Source organism: Epinephelus moara, chromosome 14 (genome assembly GCF_006386435.1).
Source record: "Epinephelus moara isolate mb chromosome 14, YSFRI_EMoa_1.0, whole genome shotgun sequence".
Lineage (NCBI taxonomy): Eukaryota > Metazoa > Chordata > Actinopteri > Perciformes > Serranidae > Epinephelus > Epinephelus moara.
The window spans coordinates 17,365,860-17,385,553 of NC_065519.1; the positions used below are offsets into that span (position 1 = coordinate 17,365,860).

The window sequence follows — 19,694 nt, forward strand, 5'->3', positions numbered from 1 at the left end:
AGAGATCTTGGTCCATATTGACATGATAGCATCACACAGTTGCAGCAGATTTGTCGGCTACACATCCATGATGTGAATCTCCTGTTCCACCACATCCCAAAGGTGCTCTATTGGATTGAGATCTGGTGACTGTGGAGGCCATTGGAGTACAGTGAACTCATTGTCATGTTCAAGAAACCAGTTTGAGATGATCTGAGCTTTGTGACATGGTGCGTTATCCTGCTGGAAGTAGACATCAGCAGATGGGTACACTGTGGTCATAAAGGGATGGACACGGTCAGCAACAATACTCAGGTAGGCTGTGGTGTTTAAACCATGCTCAGTTGGTACTAAGGGGCCCAAAGTGTACCAAGAAAATATCCCCACACCATTACACCACCAGCACCAGCCTGAGCCGTAGATACAAGGCAGGATGGATCCATGCTTTCATGTTGTTTACACCAAATTCTGACCCTACCATCTGAATGTGGCAGCAGAAACTGAGAGTGTGGATTTCACAGTTCTGAAAAAAGGGAGATGCACTGTGGTGCTGAAGGCAGCGGGCTACCAATCTGCTCTGCACCACCGATGAGACTGAAGAAGCCTCTCGGATGAAAGGTGAAACGTCTTCAAGAAACTCAAGCAAGCCCAGTTGCCTATGATACAGAACTAAAGATCACCATGACCTGGATGACTGAGAATCTTCACTGATATTTTTGCATCAATTACTTAAAATTTATGTGGAACATGCCACTAAAACAAGTCCTAACTTACACCATTTACCATTACAACACAGGGTGTAAAACTTTATGACAGATGATATCTCAGCTCTGGCTCGGACACGGTGGCCTAGATTTTCACTGACATTACAAGCTCTGTCTGTAAAACCAACCACACACACTCTGTCACAATCACAATGCTGCTGAGACATGACAAAACAGAAGGCTGCCTCAGCGGTTACAAGGACAAATACTGGCCTCCATCTAAAGTCTGAAGGAAAATAACACAACGGAGCCCCCAAAAAACCCGTCTGCATGACTGGTTCATTTTTCTGATTTGCCCAACAATCATTAAATTCTGCCTGAACGACTGCAGCGATGTTCATTTTACACCTGAGTGCGGTGTTGTCTCTGTTTTGGGTGCTGTCTGGTCAAATTAAGGGAGGGCAGTGGGAAATGGGGGTTACCAAGCAGGGTGCAGACGCCATCCAGTCAGGGGGTAACATGAAGAGAAGGTGAAAATGAGAGTCAAAGTAATTATAGAACAAGCGAGAAAAACTCTTACACCAAAAGGGACGTGCACGATGGTCGATTAAATGATTAAACGCTGCTACTCTCGCTAGATGGCACCAGAAGTATAAGCCTACTTTCAGACGAGTCAACTAGTCTAAGTTCAGCTAAATTAGTCATTAGTGAACATCCCTAATTACAAACACTCCAAAAAGAATCAGAGAGGAGCGGAGAAAGGACACGACGAAGACCTGACACAGCTACTGTACAACAGGTCTGAAATCTCAAATGCAGATGTCACATTCCAGCTGTCCAGCCGCTTGAGACAGATGAAGTGTAGCTGCACATTTACAGTACAGTACACACAGACAGTGAGCCAACCCGTGACGAGGAGTGAGAGAAAGAGCCTGCAGGGTCCCTTGATAATCGAGAACCATTACATCCACCAGTTCTCAAAGCCAGACCACCGAGTGTGACAGGAAGTTGCTTTCAAGACAAATCAATCAGTGTAATATTAACTGAGTCAGCAGAACCACACAGGCAGAGTAAAGACATGTGATGCTGAGACAAAGATTACAGTTGAGGATCTTTTTCCTAACAGAAGCAGACAGTGGCCACAAGGTGGCAGCAAAGCACCAGAAATAAACAAAAGCTCTGTGATGATGAAATCAAAACAAACATGACTGATGGGAATATAAAACCAACTTGTGTCTAAGTTTAAATGTGTTTGTCTGTTTTCTGATGTGAATCAGACAGTGAAAACATAACAGACAAAAGATTATGATGCTTATAGATCCCCGTTCAATAGTTTTAACTCTTAGCACTCTGTGAACAGTGTCGTGATGAGTGTCAGAAACATGCAACAGCCTGTCTTTCCACAACAGAAGGTAATTGCTCGTGCCTACCTCAAGGTAGCGCGCCTGGTAAGCAGACAGGACCTCTCCCACAGGAACCACCACCTTCTCCACGCTGCGCTGGTGGGAATGGGCCCGGATGTCTGGGCTCTCCTCTGAACGCAGCTCAATGTGGGCGATGAGCAAATTAGAGATCACCGCCTGCACCGCCTGCAGGGACGGAGTAAGAAGAGATAATTTAATTGAGAATTTTTATTATTAGGTCAGAGAGAGAGAATAATTATTAATAAACACAGATATGGTGTATTGTTCTTACCTTTGCATCTCCTCCTGGAGTTGCACTAAGGGCCAGGACGCGGAACTGAAGAGTCTGGCTGCCGAGCTGTCGGATCACCTGAGCAACAGAGAGAGGAGGAGAGAGTGTGGGACATTAGAGCTTATATCTGACAAACTCAAAGTCCAAGAATGTGAACCTAAAGAGGCAACCCCACCTTGGAAACAGAAGTGAGCGATTAAAATCCTCTACTACGGTGTATTGAATTTAATTTCACAACGTGTATCTAAATTATTATCCAGTACATTTTCTGTAAAATAACTGTTTGTGGGTAAACTACCCAGAGGGAAGTGTTCATTTTTAGCCAGTCCAATTGATTTAAACGACTTCCTGAAAATTCCTTCATGACATTAAAGCAAACATCCTCTAAAACTGCTCTGAGCAGCCCTGCTCATTGATTTCCAACATTGCCCACAGTGGTTGTAGCGCACTCATACATATTATAGGGATAATTCCCTTGGTATACAGCAATTTGTCACCCAATATTACTAGGAAATAAAAGTAAATGAAGTTTCACACTGCCAACTCAAAGATGCTTTGACTGTTTCTGTATTTCCATAACCGCTTATCCTGTTAGGGGTCATCAGCTGACACATAGAGACAGACAATCATTCACTGTCACATTCATACCTACGGGCCTTTTAGGGTACCAATTAACCTGCATGTCTTTGGACGGTGGGAGGAAGCTGGAGCACCCAGAGAAAACCCACGCTGACATGTGGAGAACATGCACACATAGAAGGGCTCCCCCATCGTGGATTTGACTGTTCCAAATCATAATATAGTTCTACCTACAGTGTGTGAACATCCAGTGATGCACAAAGTTGGTCTCTAAGTATAACAAGGGTGTCTAAAGGTATCAGACACTTAAATCTAATGATTTTTAAGACATTTTAAAGGCATTTTTAACCAAATTCAAGACTGATTTTTGGACTTATTTTCCAAAATTAAAGCATTGCAGGTAAATATAAACGCTAGTATACATGTGGTTATTAGAGTAAGGTGAATCTACACTTTGCCTACAGGTAAGAGCAAATACACAATAAAAACACAGCATTAGGTTCAGAGTTAGGTGTAAAGACTTCTAACATCAGAAATGTGAGCTTTCACACAGGAAATCTTGGCTTGTTTTTACGCCAATGATAATGTTTGTGGCAATTAAAACCTCACATATTCAAATTTAAGACCGTTTAATGAATATTTAGGCTAAATATATATAAAATTGAATTCAAGACTTTTTTAAGGACCTGCAGCAGACACCGATAACCACAGCCTCTGTTTTCTGCAGCAGACTTCTTGTAACCACCTTTCAAGTTTATAAGAGTGAGTGTTACTTAGTGAGGAAATCTTTTGGTTGGATTATCAGAATTTAACTTGGCAAGTAGCATGTAAATACTGTCAGCAGCATTCCTGAGTGAAATAAATTGAATGGCAGAAGCTGTGATCATTAGTGACAGGTTGGTGTACCTGACAATAGGCATGGTTGCCCAGCGCCTTGTGGGCTTCATCGATCACCACACACTTGACCTGCTGGGCAGGGCAGGTGTCTCTGGACAGATCGTTCACCATGACCTGGGGGGTGAGGAAGAAGACGCGCTTGGTCCTCCATATCTCCTGTCTCTGCTTTGCTGCTGTGGTGCCTGTGGAAAAGGAGACTCGTTAATAGAGGCTAAAAGACAAAAGATGGGTGTCAGGGGGTTTTGTGTCATGACTGTTACCTGTCAGCTCGGCCATGTGTGCCTGTGGGATCCCCATCACTTTATAGCAGGCCTCGATCTGTTGTGCCACCAGAGGTTTGGTGGGAGCCATGAATACAATCTTCCCCGATGGATACCAGCGGTAGAAGTTGTACATCACCACAGAGGCTATGAAAGTCTTCCCCAGGCCAGTGGGAAGACACACCAGTGTGTTTTGAAACAGGGCAGCCTCTGATATCTTCAGCTGGTACTCCCTGATGGGATAGTTCGTGGGGTAAATCCATACCTTAGCAGAGGAGCTGTCAAAGCCAGGGAAGTCTGGGTATGATTGCCCACCTGACGGGACGGGAGAGAGGGCAGTGCTCTCTGTTGCTACAGGGTTGTCAATTTGGAAAGAGTTCGCATCACCAAGTTGCAGGTTCTGTTCGGCTTCATAGACAGCAACTATCATCAAATCATCGTCATCATCTTCATCTTCATACGCAGGCTCCTCTGTCCTCACCGAGCTCTCTGTTGTGGATGTGGACCCCTGACCTACCTGAGCCCACAGAGGATTTTGAGGAGGGTGTGCTGTAACGTTAGCTAACGTTACCTGTGCGGCGTTGCTCGGGGTTGTTTTGCGCCGTCCAGCGGCTTTCTTGCCATCTTTTTTCGGTTGTGCGACTTTGCTTTGAGAGACGGGTGCTCCCCAAGTCTGAAACAAAGTCCTCTGATTAGTGCCACTACTCATTTTCACTCGCTGTGGGGGAAAACTTTGAGAAAAAGTGTCGTGTGACGAGCAGCAACATTGCAAACTGAGCACCCCGGAATACAAATACGGGGTCACTTCCGTTCACGCCTTACCAAAATAAAACCATATACATAACAACGGTTTTACTCAAGAGTAATTTCTGTCATTAAAATACATTTTCAAGTAAAACAAAAAATCAGCTTGTTGTTGGCGTAAATATATCAAACTTAAAACTAACCGAGCACACGTACGTTGGCTACATTTAACACGGATGCTTTTACTTTGTTAGCGTGACACCGGAACAACATCAAAAGTTTGAGTTCCTCTCCCGCTCTACGAGACGACGCAGTCATGTTACCATAGCAATGGACAGAAGCAAATGGGAGCATATACTCACCTGTTTTCAGGTAATTACGTTAAGTAATTAGCCTACTCTCAAACTGTAAAGCACCAACTTGCGCTTTTATACCTACAATGATTCATTCGTGCTGTTAGCTGCTTTTGCTAACTTCCGGTAAACGGCTACTAACCCTAGCTACCGGTGTTAGCATAAAGCTAGCTTGTAGCTCTAGATAGATAGATACATAGATAACGTTACATAGGTAGATATATACTTTATTACACTTAGGGATAGACAATTTAAGAATAAAAACATAAGAATAAAACCACAGTAGTGAAATGATAGTCTACTCCCATGACTACTACAGTAGATATGCTTATAATGGTAGTGCACGTTTAGCTGGTTGTCACTTTCCATACATCTATGGACTCCTCTCGTCTGCAGGCTTCTGCACGTGGATACCTGGTGAGAAACGAAATCCGTCGTGCACGAAAAGACTTTGAGGACATCGTGACAGAGATTGATGGAGGCTTGACCCATGTAGAGTGGAGGCAGGGGGTTATTCCCATCCCTCGCTTCACAGACACTGTAAGTAACTGAAACTACTGTGAGAGTGAGTTCATCAGCTTCTTCTCATGCTTTTTGCTCATGCATCCTCAGGAAGGCCCATTTCTACGACTCAGCAGCTCTGCCAGCAAACCTCCAAACCCACGACTGGATGTCAGTGCCAGCCACCACAGTCCATCATCATCATCCTCAGCACCCTTATCAGAGAACAGAGGAGATTATCCTGTCCTGTTGGAGAGGACAGAAGCAGAGAGAGATGATTCACAAACCAAAGGTCAGGACTTTCTTTCTCAGGACTGTTTCCACAGCAGCAGTGTTAGAGGGGATGGAGAGGGACAGAGAGAAAGCACAGTGGAGGAGAGAGATGGAGACTCTACTACCGTCTGGAGCAGTTTGGAGCTGGACGTGAGCTATGGTCACTCTCACAAAGGTGAGACTTGTCCACGTAACAGTAGTTGTTCCCTGCACATTTTTGGTATTGAATGAGATGAGAGATTGAAGAGATTACTTATTGTGCATGTCTCCTCCATATATCCTTTGGGTTGCAGACAGTACAAGACATCTGAGAAAGTCATGTTGGGCTTTAGGAAACACTGATGGACATTTTTCACCATTTTTAGACATTTTATAGACAGACAACGAATCGATTAATCAAGAAAATAATCAACAGATTTATCAGCAGTGAAAATAATTGCTAGTTGCAGCTCTCAGCTCTCACCATCTCAGTTTACAGGAGCTCAAGTAGCTGCTGTCAATTACTTTTTTGTTTTTAATTTTCAGGTTTTCTTTTTTGAATTTGCAATTTTCAACAATATGATACTGAAGAGCAGAATCAAAGTAGCTGGAAATAGCAAATGTTTTGGCACTTTTCCTTGAGAACTGACTTAATTATTAATCAATTAACAATATTGGTAAAAAAAAAAATAGATTCATTGTTGAGGCACTTATCTTGTTGTGGAAGCACTGCAAACGGCTGTGGTTTGTTTAAAATAGAATTAAAAGTCAATGGGTCGACATTATAATTAGTTTTAGTTATTTAAAACAGTGACCTGCTTCAACGTTTTAATATAACTTCAAGAAAATTGTCTAAATGGGAGCGATATCATTGCATACAAGTTGATTCATCTCACCACATTTGAAGGTTTTTCACTTAAAAATAAGCAAAAGAAAATAAAAATCTGACAATGGTGTAAAACACATGTCGCACCTGTGTGGTTGCCTCTTGTAGTGTATATGCCTTATCTATCATTTTGAATTTGTCATCCCTCCTGTAGGTCCTCAGCAGTACGGCTTGGCTCAGGAGGTGCCCTGTACCCCAGAGGCCTTGCGTCGCCATAGAAACACCCTGACCATGGAGCTGGTTTGGCTCCAGCAGGCCATTGAAAGCAGGAAGAAGGTGAGGCAGAGGAAGGGAGAGATGTAGTGTTTCCCTGCATTTATTTAGCTTTGGCAGTCTCCCACTGGAAGAAAATTGCCTCTGCTGCAAGACTGAATTTATTGAGTGACCTCAAGAATAAGCCAGTACAGTGAGTTCATGCTACAGCAGTTCTGGAAAGAAATACCTACATTGTAAGTATCCGTACCTGAATAATAACTATAGTGCATTTGCAGCAGCTACTTATTAAAGACAATCACCATGTCCTGAAAGCAGCACAGATACTGAAGCTATGCACATGATTCAGCCTGTTTTTTTCCTACAATCTTACGTGCGTTATTAAGTGCACACATCTGTAATGCTACTTACAGTATTTAACTGCCTGCACCCTTCGCACTCAGACTGTGCACCAATTGAATCCCGTAAATTATCTTTAACAACATGAATGTCGTCATGAGGCCCACATCACAGTTTCCATGAAGCACTCTGCAGCTCCACAGGGTGCCAAGGTGCCAAGATGTGCACAGAGAACACTTAATGGTAACAGCAACTGAACTCAGAGCAAGGTTATTAAACTTAACTGAAATGAAACTAAAAAGTAAAAAATATATTAGTTAACTGAAATAGAATAAATGTACATTAATCAAAAACTGTATTGTGTACATAGAAAGCTAACTAAAGTAAAATATAAATATACAGGAGATGTATCAAATTCATCAACACAACAAGCAGGGGGAGGCATTGGTGCATATTGAGACTGGGATGTCTACATGACTGTGTGTTATTTGCCTTCACAAGGTGTTGTGTTTGTATGTAATACCTATTTTTAACTTCTTAAATCTTGTCAAATACCCCCATATAATTAAAAAAAATGACTGAAACCAAGAAAAACTAAACTAAAATTTAACATTTAAAATGAGCAAACCCACTCTGGAAACTAACTAAAACTAAACTGAACTGAAAACAAAAATTAAAAAGGAAATAGAAACTAATAGAAAATACAAAACTACAGTAACTCTGACTCAGAGGAAGCCGAATTTACTCATGCATGTGACTTAAGCTCACCTAATGTATAACTAGGCAGAAAATTAACTTTAAACTGTTGTTTTCCCTTCTGTCTCCTCCTCCGCAGTACTTGTCACTGAAGGACAGGCTGAGTGTTTCCTGACAGCAGACGTAATCTGAACTGGACCAGACAACTGAAGTCACTCAAGTAGCGTCTTAATATTTTATACAGAAACACGGTAAATAAATTGATGTCTGTGGTTTTGATCACGTGTTGGATGAAATATGTACATTGTGTATTTAAAATAAATGAATTTTATTTTTATAAAAAGTCTTCTCTCTGCTTTTGTTGCTGCTTTTCTTTTCTCGCTGACACAGGCATCATGACACAAATTGTATTTGGCACAGGTAGTTACTGTCGTGTAGGAAGAAGGTTCATTCAGAGAGATGAAGTGAAGGGTCCTTGGCTCTAAACAAGTTTGTATTGTGACTCATAGAAGCTCAAATTTCCCATTTGGATCACAATGAATGAGCTCTCACTCATCACATCCTACAATTCACATGACTGTCTCCTGTTAAGCTGCTGTTGTCTTTTAATGTCATTAAAGAACACCCACAGAAAAGTTTTTAAAGCCAAAAAATAAATGTGTTTAAAGGTCACTTTTGAGAAATTTCAGTACTGGTTTTATTACCTACTGGTTCCTGCACTTGCCAGGTAATGTTAATATAAATGACATATTTGGCAATTATTTTTTGGGTGAAAATACAGACAACTGGGTGCAGAGGTTATCTTATTGATTCAGCCTACAACACAGTGACCCAGCCCATTCTCTCCTCCTCTGTCTGTCCCTTTTGTTGTGGTTGCTGCCGATGGTTTGGCCCACAAAGCCAGTCATTGCTGGCCACGCTGCCATAGCAACTAGGAAATACTCACCGCCGTCAGTGGAGTAGTGTGTGAATGTGTGTGTTAAGGGGGGATAGAGAGAGCAGAACGTGGTGAGTGGGAGTCCAGACAGACCACAACAACAGAAGGGACCGATTTTTCACCTTTGCCTTCAGTTCTACGATTTCCTCGCTTCGTCTTCCAGCAGCCGTGTGAGTGACTCAACAGTCTGTGTGTATCATAGATTTGTATTTGTGTTTGGCTGTTGAAGAAGTGTGAATGTATCTGGTGTGTTAAGATGGTCTGTAAATGCTACTCTAGGTTTAGAGAGTGTTATATGTGGACTCAAAAATACTTGGCTTTTTAAAAATGTGTCTGTGACAGCAACAGCTGGCTCAGAGATGGCTGCCAGCACCACAGCCACAACTCTCCTGCCTCCAGTGAAGAGCGTGGTGGTGTATAGGAATGGAGACCCTTTCTACAATGGACGGAGGTTCGTGGTCAACCAGCGACAGGTCGCCACCATGGAGGCCTTTCTGACTGAGGTGACCCTGAGCATCGGGGCTCCGCTCGCCGTCAGGACTCTGTACACCCCGAGGCAGGGCCACAGGGTCACAGACCTGCAGGACCTTCAGACAGGAGCCCAGTATGTTGCTGCTGGCTTTGAAAGGTTCAAGAAGCTGGAGTGAGTACAAAACACATTCACTGTGCTGATACTGGGGATCATGTTAATGATTTAATAGGTGGTTTTCTGTATCTAACTTGAAAGTAAATGAATCCTGACAGGTTTTGATGCTTGGAAAAGAGATGTTGATACTGGAGGATTTGTCTTTATCATATCTGTTGTAGTTACCTGAACGCAAGAACAAAAAAGCAGCCTGCTGCCCGTGAAGAAACCCAGGTAGGCTTTTATTTTGTCATGTGGACAGCTTGTTTTTAAAGGTCCCGTGTGTAAGATTTAGAGAGATTTAGTGACATCTAGTGGTGAGGATGGCAGATTGCAACCAGCTGAAACTACTCCCGCTTAGATTTCTTTCACTTTTCATAGTTCAGGAGGTTTTTAGTGGGAGCCGAATTCTCCACAGAGGTCTCTTCCTCTCCAAAATAAATGGACCAGGTGATTGTAAACTGTGAAAACATTAAATAAAGTAGTTTCACGTTAAAATCAGTGTTTCTCCGATGATGTCCTGCATGTCGTAGATGGCACACGAGCCCAGCGTCTGCTAATGCAACCCGGTCTGACTCCTTACTCGTCTAAGTTCGGCGCTTGGTCAGTGACTTGCATCGTCAGACAATGATAAAAAAAGCTGTCCTTTAATGTTGGCATGATATGTAGCCGGTCACCGTTATACTTAAGCGGCGCTCAGCAGCGTCAGGGAAACGCGACGGGACAAGAACGAAAGTTAAAGCGGTGAGTCCAAGTAGGGCAGGTGGCAAAGGCGCTGGATGGGTCCGACAAACACTGACTTTCACCCGGGAGAGCGGTATTTGCAGCCCATAAGATTCTAAAGCTAAACCATGTTCTGTTTTTTGCTAAACCTAACCACGTGCGTTAGTTGTTGGGGGGAAAAAAGGTCAATTCGCGGTGTTGTACTGACGTAGTGCGTTTATTTTGAAAGAGACTGTATGTAAACGGTAAATTTCCTGTGAAAACAGAAGTGTATTTTGAAAGAAGACAATGTATGTAACAGGCAGAACATCCCAGAACCTCCACAACCAACACACACAGGGTACCTTTCACATCGTGTCTGGACATGGAAGGTCTGTGACCAAACGTTGATATGTGACAAGGGCGGAACGAGAATGTGTTGGCTAATGTATGCTCACTGTTAACTTAAGCTTAACTTAAGCTCCAGACGTTCAGGAGGTTTTTACAAGGAGCCAAATTATCCACAGGGGTCTCTTCCTCAAACTGAAACAAACAACACAAACTGACCTGGTGATTTAAACCGGTAAAAACACTGAATAAACCAGTTTCACGTTAAAAAAAATCTGTGTTTTTCTGTCACTGCTCATCATGGAGGGGCTACAAAAACACAAATGGCCCCATATACATCCAGTTTTAGGTTTGTCTGTTTTGGGCCACTGTAGAAACATGGTGGTGCAACATGGTGATCTCTATGGTCGAGGACCCTCTCCCCATGTAGATATAATAAAGGTTTTTTCAGGTGATTATACACAAAAGAAAACATACTTATTAAATTCAATGTCTGCCTTTATATCCACCTAAATCCTCCACACTGGACCTTTAAGGCCAACAGCACAGTCCATCACTGATTAATCCCAGTCTAACCAGGAGGAATGCACCACCTGGCTGCACTCTACTCATATCAACTTGATCCATTTGAACTCCTGCCAAATCAAATATGAAAATGACCACAGGATTTTCCATTACCTGGACAAGCTCATATTTGCCTATAAGTGTGACAACACACTGTTATGCGCATTAGTTAGATTAGGGTCACGCTTTGTGATTTCCTTCTCATTGATGTCACTGGTTGTCATGTAAATTACCACAAACAATGGGCTAATGATTGTGCTGTCTGTTGAACAGTCACTGCGGCCTTGCGGGGCGCCCTTTCAAGGGTCTCGTGTGACATTAGATTCAGTAGTTACAGCTGGATATCACCAGAGATCAGAACTTCCTTAAAATTCTCTGAATGAATCTTTCCTCTTGAGCTTGTTTGCAGGGTAGTGATGATGATGGTGGTAGTATTACACAGGTAGAATCTCTCTTAACATTCACACGACAGTTATTTCAAACACACACACAGAGCTACTCATGCTTACAAGTGCTGGCTTTGTATCTAAACCAGCTGGCAGGGATGACTGCTTGGTTTTTCAGACGCAGAGTGTGCTCTCAGTCTTAAGCCATCAGTGTTACTTCTCTGAAAAACATAAAAGGAGCGGAGAGTGATTGTGTGTGCCTTGGGTGTCTGCCATTTGGAAAGCACAGGTCTTTGGTTTTAAAGTCTTACATGCCTGTGTTGTGGTTGCTGAGGAGCAATGCAGGAAGTGTGTCCCTGTGTGAGTTGTGTTTGATCCCGCTGCTAAAACAAAGAGTTATGCTTCCACGCAGTGCTATCAGGGCTTTGTGCATGTCTCAACAGGCCCTAATGCCCATATTCACCGCTCCACGCCTCCCTCTCTGCTCAGACACACTGTAAATGCATTAAACGTCCGACACTTCAAAGTAAAAACAATAAGGGAAGATTATCAATGTCTGGTTTCTTCTGAGTTGATTGATTCAGTCCAGCTACGTTATCAGAGGCAGACACGGATATTGGCTCCAGATTTCATTGATATGGGACGACGTGGGCTTCGAGAGGAGCCCGCAGATTGGACTCTTGGAGTGACGTTTGTTTCCTTGGCTGCGGCACTTGAGCTGACATGAGCAGCATAGTTAGTCGGTCATTACACAGTAAGGATAACTGTTCTCTCTGTGATGGATGGGCAGTGTAATTGATGTGCAGGACATGGGTGACGTAAAACTGATTTTCAATATCGCTGAGAAAATGACAGCATTATGATGTTTTGCTGTACCACGCATCTGATTTTCTGAGTGTCTTTTGCAGGTCAAAGTGACCCAGAGGCCAAATGTCTCAGCCAAGTGGAGGAAGTTTATACCTGTGCCGTGCATTATACAGTGAGTTGGACAAACTACAAACACACACACACACACGATTATCCTTAGCTCATATTTTATCTATGATGACGCTCTTTCAAGGAAATGGGTATCTTCTAAATTTATGGTGGTTTTAGTGTAACTACCCCTTTCTGGCTATGATGGCTGCACGGATCTGGGAATGGCAGTATCAGCTGGTGGACTTGAGATGGAATATGGTATTCAAAGCCCTCAGAGGATGAATGGTTCTGACTTTGGTGATCCCCTCACTCCTCCTGTAGCACTTCCAGCAGGTTCAAAGCTTTCACATATCCTGTTTAACATCTCATCCATACTACAGACGGGTGACAAATTCAAAGAAAAACCAACATTAAGTGTCTTAGGATGTTTTCACACTTGGTCTTTTTCAGCCCTCTAAACGGACTCAGAGCAGTGACTAAGCATTTAACCTGTGCCTTGTGAACACAAAGCGCTCCAGGTTCGCTTTGCTCTTTGCCATTGTATTTAGCCTTCTAGATCACATGCTGTTGCACTGGGGTGCTTGAAAAAAACAGACAAAACCATGTCAGCCTGTAATGCTTGCAAGGACGCAGGACGAGGAGTAGTTTGGTCCACGGAAGGTACTGCACATCTCCAGATGTGGAATGTAGAATACATCAAACGGCAACAGTCTACAGCACAGAAACACTAAGGTTTTCCTCCAATTTAAAGTTCATCTGAGAGTGAGGGGCTTCATAACCACACTGCAGTGCCATGTCAAAGTAAAAATAAAACTATGTCAATATATATTATATATTGGCTACAGTGTGAACAGAAAGAAGACTGAGGCCCCATCAGAGCTGAAGTTGACCAGAAAGAGAACTGAGCCCTTTTCTGGTAGTCCACTTTTGGTCCACTTTAAGAGGACTGAGTTCGGTTCATTTAAAAGAACCATATGTGAAAACACCCTTAGTAAGGTGTTGAGCCACAACATGCTGCCAGAACAGCTTCAACAGGCCTTGGCACAGTATCCACAACTCTCTGGAACTCTGGATGATGGTCGTGAAGCGCTGTCTATGTCGGTCTAAGGTGTATATTGGGTTGAGATCTGGTGACAAAGGTCAAAGGCCATAGCATAGGATTCACACCCTGTCATACTCATTAAACCATTCAGTGACCCCTCAAGACCCCTATAGATCGATTTGCATACATTTTGGTAGGAAATGCAGGATGAATCGTAATGACTGTGGTGATCTGACATTTCCTCTATATTGCTGCCATGAAGTTTACTTTTGTGGTTTAAATGAAATGGATTGCTATGACTTTTGGTACACACATTCATGTTCCCCTCAGGATGAATTTTATTAATGCTGGTGAATCTCTGACTTTCAGCCTCACAACATCAGATCAAAGTTTTTATTTGTCCAGGGAAACAAAAAGGGGCTATTGTAAGAAAAAACTATCTTTTGGAAGATACCCTCTTGATTTGTCTAGTCTTGCAGCTTTGGCTGAATTTTACAGTTTTAATACAGAACAAGATGTTCTTTGGATTTTGTTCCCATACACTGGAATAACATTAGAAAAGGATCTCCCCATGGTCAGTATAGACAGGAGGAACAATGACTGTGTCAGTGCACATATGAGCATGTATCATTAAGTATAATTTAAAAGAGAATTACAAAAAAATTTAAATGTGAAACTATCCTGTTTTGATTATTCTATTGTGTCAAGAAAAATCAAAAAAAAAAAATTATTATTTAAATTGTAAAATTATGTACATTAACAGATTTAAAACAGATAATATAAAAACTATAGGATTGTACTTAGAGATTTGAAAAATCTCAACAAAAAAAATCAGCAAATCAAAAAGAGGAATGAAAAATGTTCAAAACAACATAAAATAAATAATTTAATTAAATAAAAATCGGCAAAGATAACATAAATGTGCACATACTGAATAAAAGAGACATTAAATAGATCTAAATCTAAGAACAGGAACATAACTCAAGTAAGGCAGTCTAGAAACACTGATTTTCTGTAACCATCCTTCCTCTTCAGCGTTTTCCGTAACGGAGATCTCCTGTGTCCGCCATTCCGATTCATCATTCCTCGGAGCATGCAGCAGGACCTGGAGCAGATCCTGAGTCTGGTCACAGAGAAGGTCAGCTTACGAACAGGAGCTGTGCGCAGGTCAGTGACAGTGACACACTCAGTGGAATACAAACAGAGGAAGGAGAGATCCGGTAAATACCCCCCCCCCCCGACCCCTGTGCTTCATCAGGTTGTGCTCTTTGGAAGGAGTGCCTGTGTCTTCAGCTGTGGAGCTGGAGACCGGCCGCTGCTATGTTGCCGTGGGAACCGAGAGGTTCAAGAAACTTCCATATGTGGAGCTGTTGGTTTCAAAAGCTGCTGAGAGGTATTGTTATGCAAGGTCCTCTGTGAGTGTAAAGATGTGCGTTTGTTTGCATCTGTGCTGGCTGTTCTGCTCTCTTAGATAAAATGATGATTGTCAGACAAAACAAAACTGTGCACGTCATCTCCTACATCACAGTGCTTTTCTTTATCTTGTAGATATTACCCAGGAAAGAGAAGGCTGATGAGGAGAAATGAGGTACCTCCAGTTAATACTGTAATTCATTCACCCTAATTTAATGTCTTTAGTCTCAGAATTGTTACTCTGCAGCCTACGGTTCATTTGCAGCATGAGGTGTGAGTGAAAGCTGTCTGGTATGTGTTTCTCTCAGAACAGGAAAGCAGGAAGTGGTCCAGAGGACCAGTGCAGTGACTCAGCCCTCCTCGACTCTCCAGAGGTAAAAAACAATCCCCCACTGTCTTCACACCACAAGAGCTATATTGGGACTGTTAATTTGTTTGGTGTATACTGATTAACACATCCAATGCACAAGGGAGACAGACTGTGCAGGGGGTATTTTTTGCCTATAAATGAAATTATATTGCATCCTGTGAACCTTCAGTCAGATGGTCGGCGGGTGAAGTCGACAGGAGATGAATCGGCAGCTCCACAAGCCGCGCAGCAGAGGGGCAGGAGAGGGGGAGGAGATGAGACCTCCGTGTTCTTCGCCAGGCCGGTTAAGATTCGCAACAACAGAGGACGACCAAGACCGCCACTCAGCAATGGATCTGGTTAGATACCCCAGACTTTATACATCTAATTTTAAATCTAACTTCCTCATATTCACCATGATTCACCACCACTGCCAGTTAAATATACAAATAACATTAACAAACAAACAATAAAAAAGATTCTAACTATACTTAGCATTCTGATAAATCTACTGGTCACCAATTTTGGTACAGAATCATCTAAAGCTGGATTTTTAATTCTGCGTCGAATTTATGCCGAACCCTGTGCGGTAACCTGCGTGCACCTTCCCAGAAATGTAACTACACATCACGGCGATGCAGACCTCCTGCCTGTTGTAAGCTGAAACCATTTCTCTCAATGGAAACAAAGCTTTTATTTACATTTATTTCATAGATAAGAAATAATAACTTGAGACAATAAAGCCTCCACAAAATAGCATTTTAAGCCTTGTGTGTGATTTATCCTGGCTTCATATGAGCAGAGGAAATCTCAGCTATTCGCGAGGCTAATTTATACAATGTAAAATAACAGTTGTTTTGTCGGCGAACCTTGTGAGCTGTGATGGAACCGAATTTAAAACGTTACCTTTGTTAAATGTTGCTGTTGTCCCTGGCTTCATATGAGTAGAGGAAGAGTCCGCTAGCCACTAGGATAACTTATACAACGTAAAATACCATAGGGTTGTGCTAAAAACATTAGCATGTTGTATTTGTTGGGAAAATGTGTCCAGATAAAGACAAGTGTTTGTATACATGCCAGGCCAGTAGTTGGCGGTGTGACGCTTACGCTTCCTTCTACAGAGCGGCGATGTATAAACAAACAAAATGGCAACCGCACGAACGTTTGTCTGGATGGATAACGAAGTGGAATTGCTACAGTAAATCTACACTATGATGGGGAAGTATTGATAAATTCAATAGGGTGAGCAGCACAAGCAGAGCTCGGGTGTCCGCCATTGTTGTTGTTGTGGTGGTCGACTGCCTCACGCATGCCTAGTGACTGGAAGCGTAACGCGTATGTGCGAAAAGTCTCCGTTTTCAGAGGAACTGCATATTGCGAGTTTACATGACAACAGAGACGGTGCCATTTCCAGAAAATTGCACTCTGGAACCCGTTTTCAAAACGTTGTGTTTTCAGGCACCCAAAACGCTGTTGTCGTGTAAATGATCAGCCAAAACGCAACTAAAGTTTACCGTTTTCAGTCGAAATCGTTGTCGTATAAACAGGACCTAAATGCTCACAACGGCGTAGGCCACCTGCATAGGCTACGCACTCTGCATAGAGCTGATGCACAAGTATAAATCCTGCTTAAGTCTGTGTCTAACTGGAGCTCAAACAGCTTTTTCACTGGTCAATTTAGCTCTCGCGGCAGTGGTGGGCAGGGCAGAGGCCAGATCCAGAATTTCTCAATAAGGGGGAAAGAGCAGATGTGCTTGCGGCGCCTTTTTAGAGCTTCTCTTAACGCGTTATGTGGGAAAGCCATGATAGACAAAATATTAATCACAGCAGAGTATGTATTACTTCCTAAAATGTGTCTGGAGGGGGTCTTTAAAATTGGATTTTAATCATTTTCACAGCAGCAGCTTTTTGATTTCTGTTTATCACAGTCCAGCCCAGCGTGTTTAAAAGAGCAGCACGGAAGAGAAGAGAAGAAGTACGAGGGGCCGAGGAGGTGCACGAGGATGAAAACACAGCTATAGAGCTTCCTGTTGACCAGGTTAGTGTTACCCAGTGTCCTTTCAGCCTTATAACCACATACTTCTATTCTGTAATTACATATCACTTAAGGAGGTAAATGAATTGCTAAAAATACATGTTGAAAGCAGTGAAATCTGTCTCTTGTTTTCTATCCAGAGAGCTGCAGAAATAGTGGAGGATGAGGAATTAGACAACCAAAACGGCTCTCTGCACAACTCACAGCAGGTGGGCAGAAATCAAACAATTGTTTCATGTTCCATGTGAATCTGTTTGCTTCATAATGAGCAGAGCAATGAAGAAAACCTGTCTTTCATTTTAATTCACTCTCAAATACAGGGCAGGGCTATTATTCTACATGGTGCACAAAAACTGAATGTATAATTCATTCAAAAAAAGACGAATCCATTTTGGTCTGGATGAGAAATTGATGTATTCATGCATTGTGGTGTTTGATTATAGTCTACGCAATGAACAGTTTAAATATGAGTGATGAATATGTGATGCATATGATACTATATTCCGCATGTGGAAAAATCCTTATCTGTTTTTCTCAAGAGACATGCACAAATTATAGAGAGTGAGCAGCACAATGGGAGACACCCACACAAACGCAATGGAAAGCAGGTACAGTATATATGTGAGTGGGTGGTTACGTTTATATAATCATAACACAGGTGACTTAATATAAAAAGGTTCAATTTTTCTGTGTAAATGGATTCAGAATATGATATTTGTGTCCTGTAACAGGCTCTGTATTCTGAAGAAGATGGTGTGAAACAGACAGAGGGATCTGCCAGGACTAAGTCTGCTGCTGAGATACAGGTACAACACACACACACACACACACACACACACACACACACACACACACACTACCAGCTGGTTATATGCAGTAGTACATGGACACAAAAATGTAGCCAGAATTCACTGTCTCTCATTTCAAAAGGAGCCTGAGCTGAGGCAGACAGCTTCAAAGTCGAGGCCTTCGTCATCCACCTCGCAGGGAAAGAACAGGGAAGAAAAGGCAAGTTTACCCACCTCTCAGTGTGTGACAGCCCTTATTCACCACAACCAGGCCTAATGAAAACGTGCTTCTTTTTTTACACTGTTTTAATAACGTGCTCCAACAGGACAGCCCACAGGATGGCCCGTCAATTACAGCAGAACAGAACCATCATCAGGAGGACTGCTGAATGACGAGCACAGATTCATCAAAGTGGTTTTAATACAGCCACAGGCACAGCAGATGACCCAGCCACTGCTTCTACAATGACCTACTGTATGTGGCTAAATGAATGTTTGATTAAAAGGTAGTCATGGATGGATTAATGGACGGGCCTATCAGGCACAGACCCAGGGGCCCCCTGGCCTTCACATGCAAAATGTCACCCAAATTAACACGTGCCAACCAGTAAGAGACACAAAATGACCACAAAGAGACATAAAATGATGGCAAAGAAACATAAAATGACCACAAAATGACCGCAGAGACACAAAACAACTTTAAAGAGATGCAAAGTGTCTACAAACAGCCCAAAAATGACTACAAAGACACTCAAAATGACTATAAAGAGACACACACAATGACCACAGAGACTGAAAATGACTACAGAGAGCCCATAAATGACTACAAAGAGACTGAAAATGACTACAAAGAGACTCAAAAGGACCACGGAGAGACTCAGTGACTACAAAGAAACCCAAAATGACAACAAAGTGACTCAAAAAGACCACGCAGAGACTCAAAGGTACTACAAAGAAAATCAAAATGACCTCAAAGAGACTCAAAATGACCATAAAGAGACCCAAAGTTACCACAAAGAAACGGAGAGACCACAGAGACTCAAAATAACCATAAAGAGACATAAAATGACCACAAAGAGACACAAAACGACCACAAAGAGACATAAAATGACTACGAAGAGACACAAAATGACCACAAAGACACATAAAATGACTACGAAGAGACACAAAATGACCACAGAGTCATAAAATGACCACAAAGAGACACAAAACGACCACAAAGAGACACAAAATGACTACGAAGAGACACAAAATGACCAGTCATAAAATGACCACAGAGACACAAAACGACCACAGAGACATAAAATGACTACGAAGACACAAAATGACCACAAAGAGTCATAAAATGACCACAAAGAGACACAAAACGACCACATAGTCATAAAATGACCACAAAAAGACACAAAACGACCACAGAGACATAAAATGACTACGAAGACACAAAATGACCACAGAGTCATAAAATGACCACAAAGAGACACAAAACGAC

The 19,694-nt window shown here is 42.3% G+C and overlaps 3 protein-coding genes across 5 annotated transcripts in view; 2 read left to right on the forward strand and 1 right to left on the reverse strand.

The window, feature by feature from the left end:
* fancm (FA complementation group M) overlaps positions 1-4,897 on the reverse strand; it is a 64,568-nt gene extending 59,671 nt beyond the window's left edge. Inside the window, exons 1-4 of the mRNA XM_050061199.1 lie at positions 4,115-4,897; positions 3,864-4,036; positions 2,379-2,456; positions 2,114-2,272 (exon numbers count right to left, since the gene is read on the reverse strand). Coding sequence (XP_049917156.1) covers positions 2,114-2,272; positions 2,379-2,456; positions 3,864-4,036; positions 4,115-4,823 — 1,119 coding nt within the window. The 5' untranslated portion in view covers positions 4,824-4,897. The remainder of the gene's footprint in view (positions 1-2,113; positions 2,273-2,378; positions 2,457-3,863; positions 4,037-4,114) is intronic.
* Positions 4,898-5,132: 235 nt separating this feature from the next.
* On the forward strand, positions 5,133-8,432 carry iqcc (IQ motif containing C). The gene is made up of 5 exons (XM_050061238.1): positions 5,133-5,230; positions 5,608-5,751; positions 5,824-6,160; positions 7,005-7,126; positions 8,238-8,432. The coding sequence occupies exons 1-5, from the start codon at positions 5,189-5,191 to the stop codon at positions 8,271-8,273; spliced, it is 681 nt and encodes a 226-aa protein (XP_049917195.1). The 5' UTR covers positions 5,133-5,188; the 3' UTR covers positions 8,274-8,432.
* A 555-nt stretch (positions 8,433-8,987) lies between these two features.
* Positions 8,988-19,438, forward strand: dcdc2b (doublecortin domain containing 2B). Of its 3 annotated transcripts, none has more exons than XM_050061208.1 (15): positions 8,994-9,205; positions 9,384-9,678; positions 9,843-9,894; positions 12,569-12,639; positions 14,656-14,787; positions 14,879-15,013; positions 15,169-15,208; positions 15,342-15,407; positions 15,573-15,741; positions 17,311-17,420; positions 17,558-17,626; positions 17,957-18,025; positions 18,149-18,223; positions 18,348-18,425; positions 18,532-19,438. In XM_050061208.1, the coding sequence occupies exons 2-15, from the start codon at positions 9,395-9,397 to the stop codon at positions 18,592-18,594; spliced, it is 1,413 nt and encodes a 470-aa protein (XP_049917165.1). In that variant the 5' UTR covers positions 8,994-9,205; positions 9,384-9,394; the 3' UTR covers positions 18,595-19,438. The 3 variants fall into 3 exon arrangements, 2 of the variants coding, with proteins under 2 accessions (XP_049917165.1, XP_049917164.1); XM_050061207.1 differs by having other exon boundaries at positions 8,996-9,205; positions 9,378-9,678; XR_007570982.1 differs by lacking the exon at positions 18,532-19,438 and having other exon boundaries at positions 8,988-9,205; positions 9,378-9,678; positions 17,959-18,025; positions 18,348-18,409.
* The last annotated feature ends 256 nt before the right edge of the window (positions 19,439-19,694 follow it).

What these genes read in the sequence shown, in the direction of transcription:
- dcdc2b (XM_050061208.1), top strand. Translation starts at nt 9,395, where the DNA reads ATGGCTGCCAGCACCACAGCCACAACTCTCCTGCCTCCAGTGAAGAGC. An exon ending in GAAAGGTTCAAGAAGCTGGA is followed by an intron (nt 9,679 to 9,842) that starts GTGAGTACAAAA and finishes TATCTGTTGTAG; the next exon opens with TTACCTGAACGCAAGAACAA. An exon ending in CCCTCCTCGACTCTCCAGAG is followed by an intron (nt 15,408 to 15,572) that starts GTAAAAAACAAT and finishes GTGAACCTTCAG; the next exon opens with TCAGATGGTCGGCGGGTGAA.
- iqcc (XM_050061238.1), top strand. Translation starts at nt 5,189, where the DNA reads ATGGACAGAAGCAAATGGGAGCATATACTCACCTGTTTTCAG. An exon ending in TCCCTCGCTTCACAGACACT is followed by an intron (nt 5,752 to 5,823) that starts GTAAGTAACTGA and finishes ATGCATCCTCAG; the next exon opens with GAAGGCCCATTTCTACGACT. An exon ending in CTATGGTCACTCTCACAAAG is followed by an intron (nt 6,161 to 7,004) that starts GTGAGACTTGTC and finishes TCCCTCCTGTAG; the next exon opens with GTCCTCAGCAGTACGGCTTG.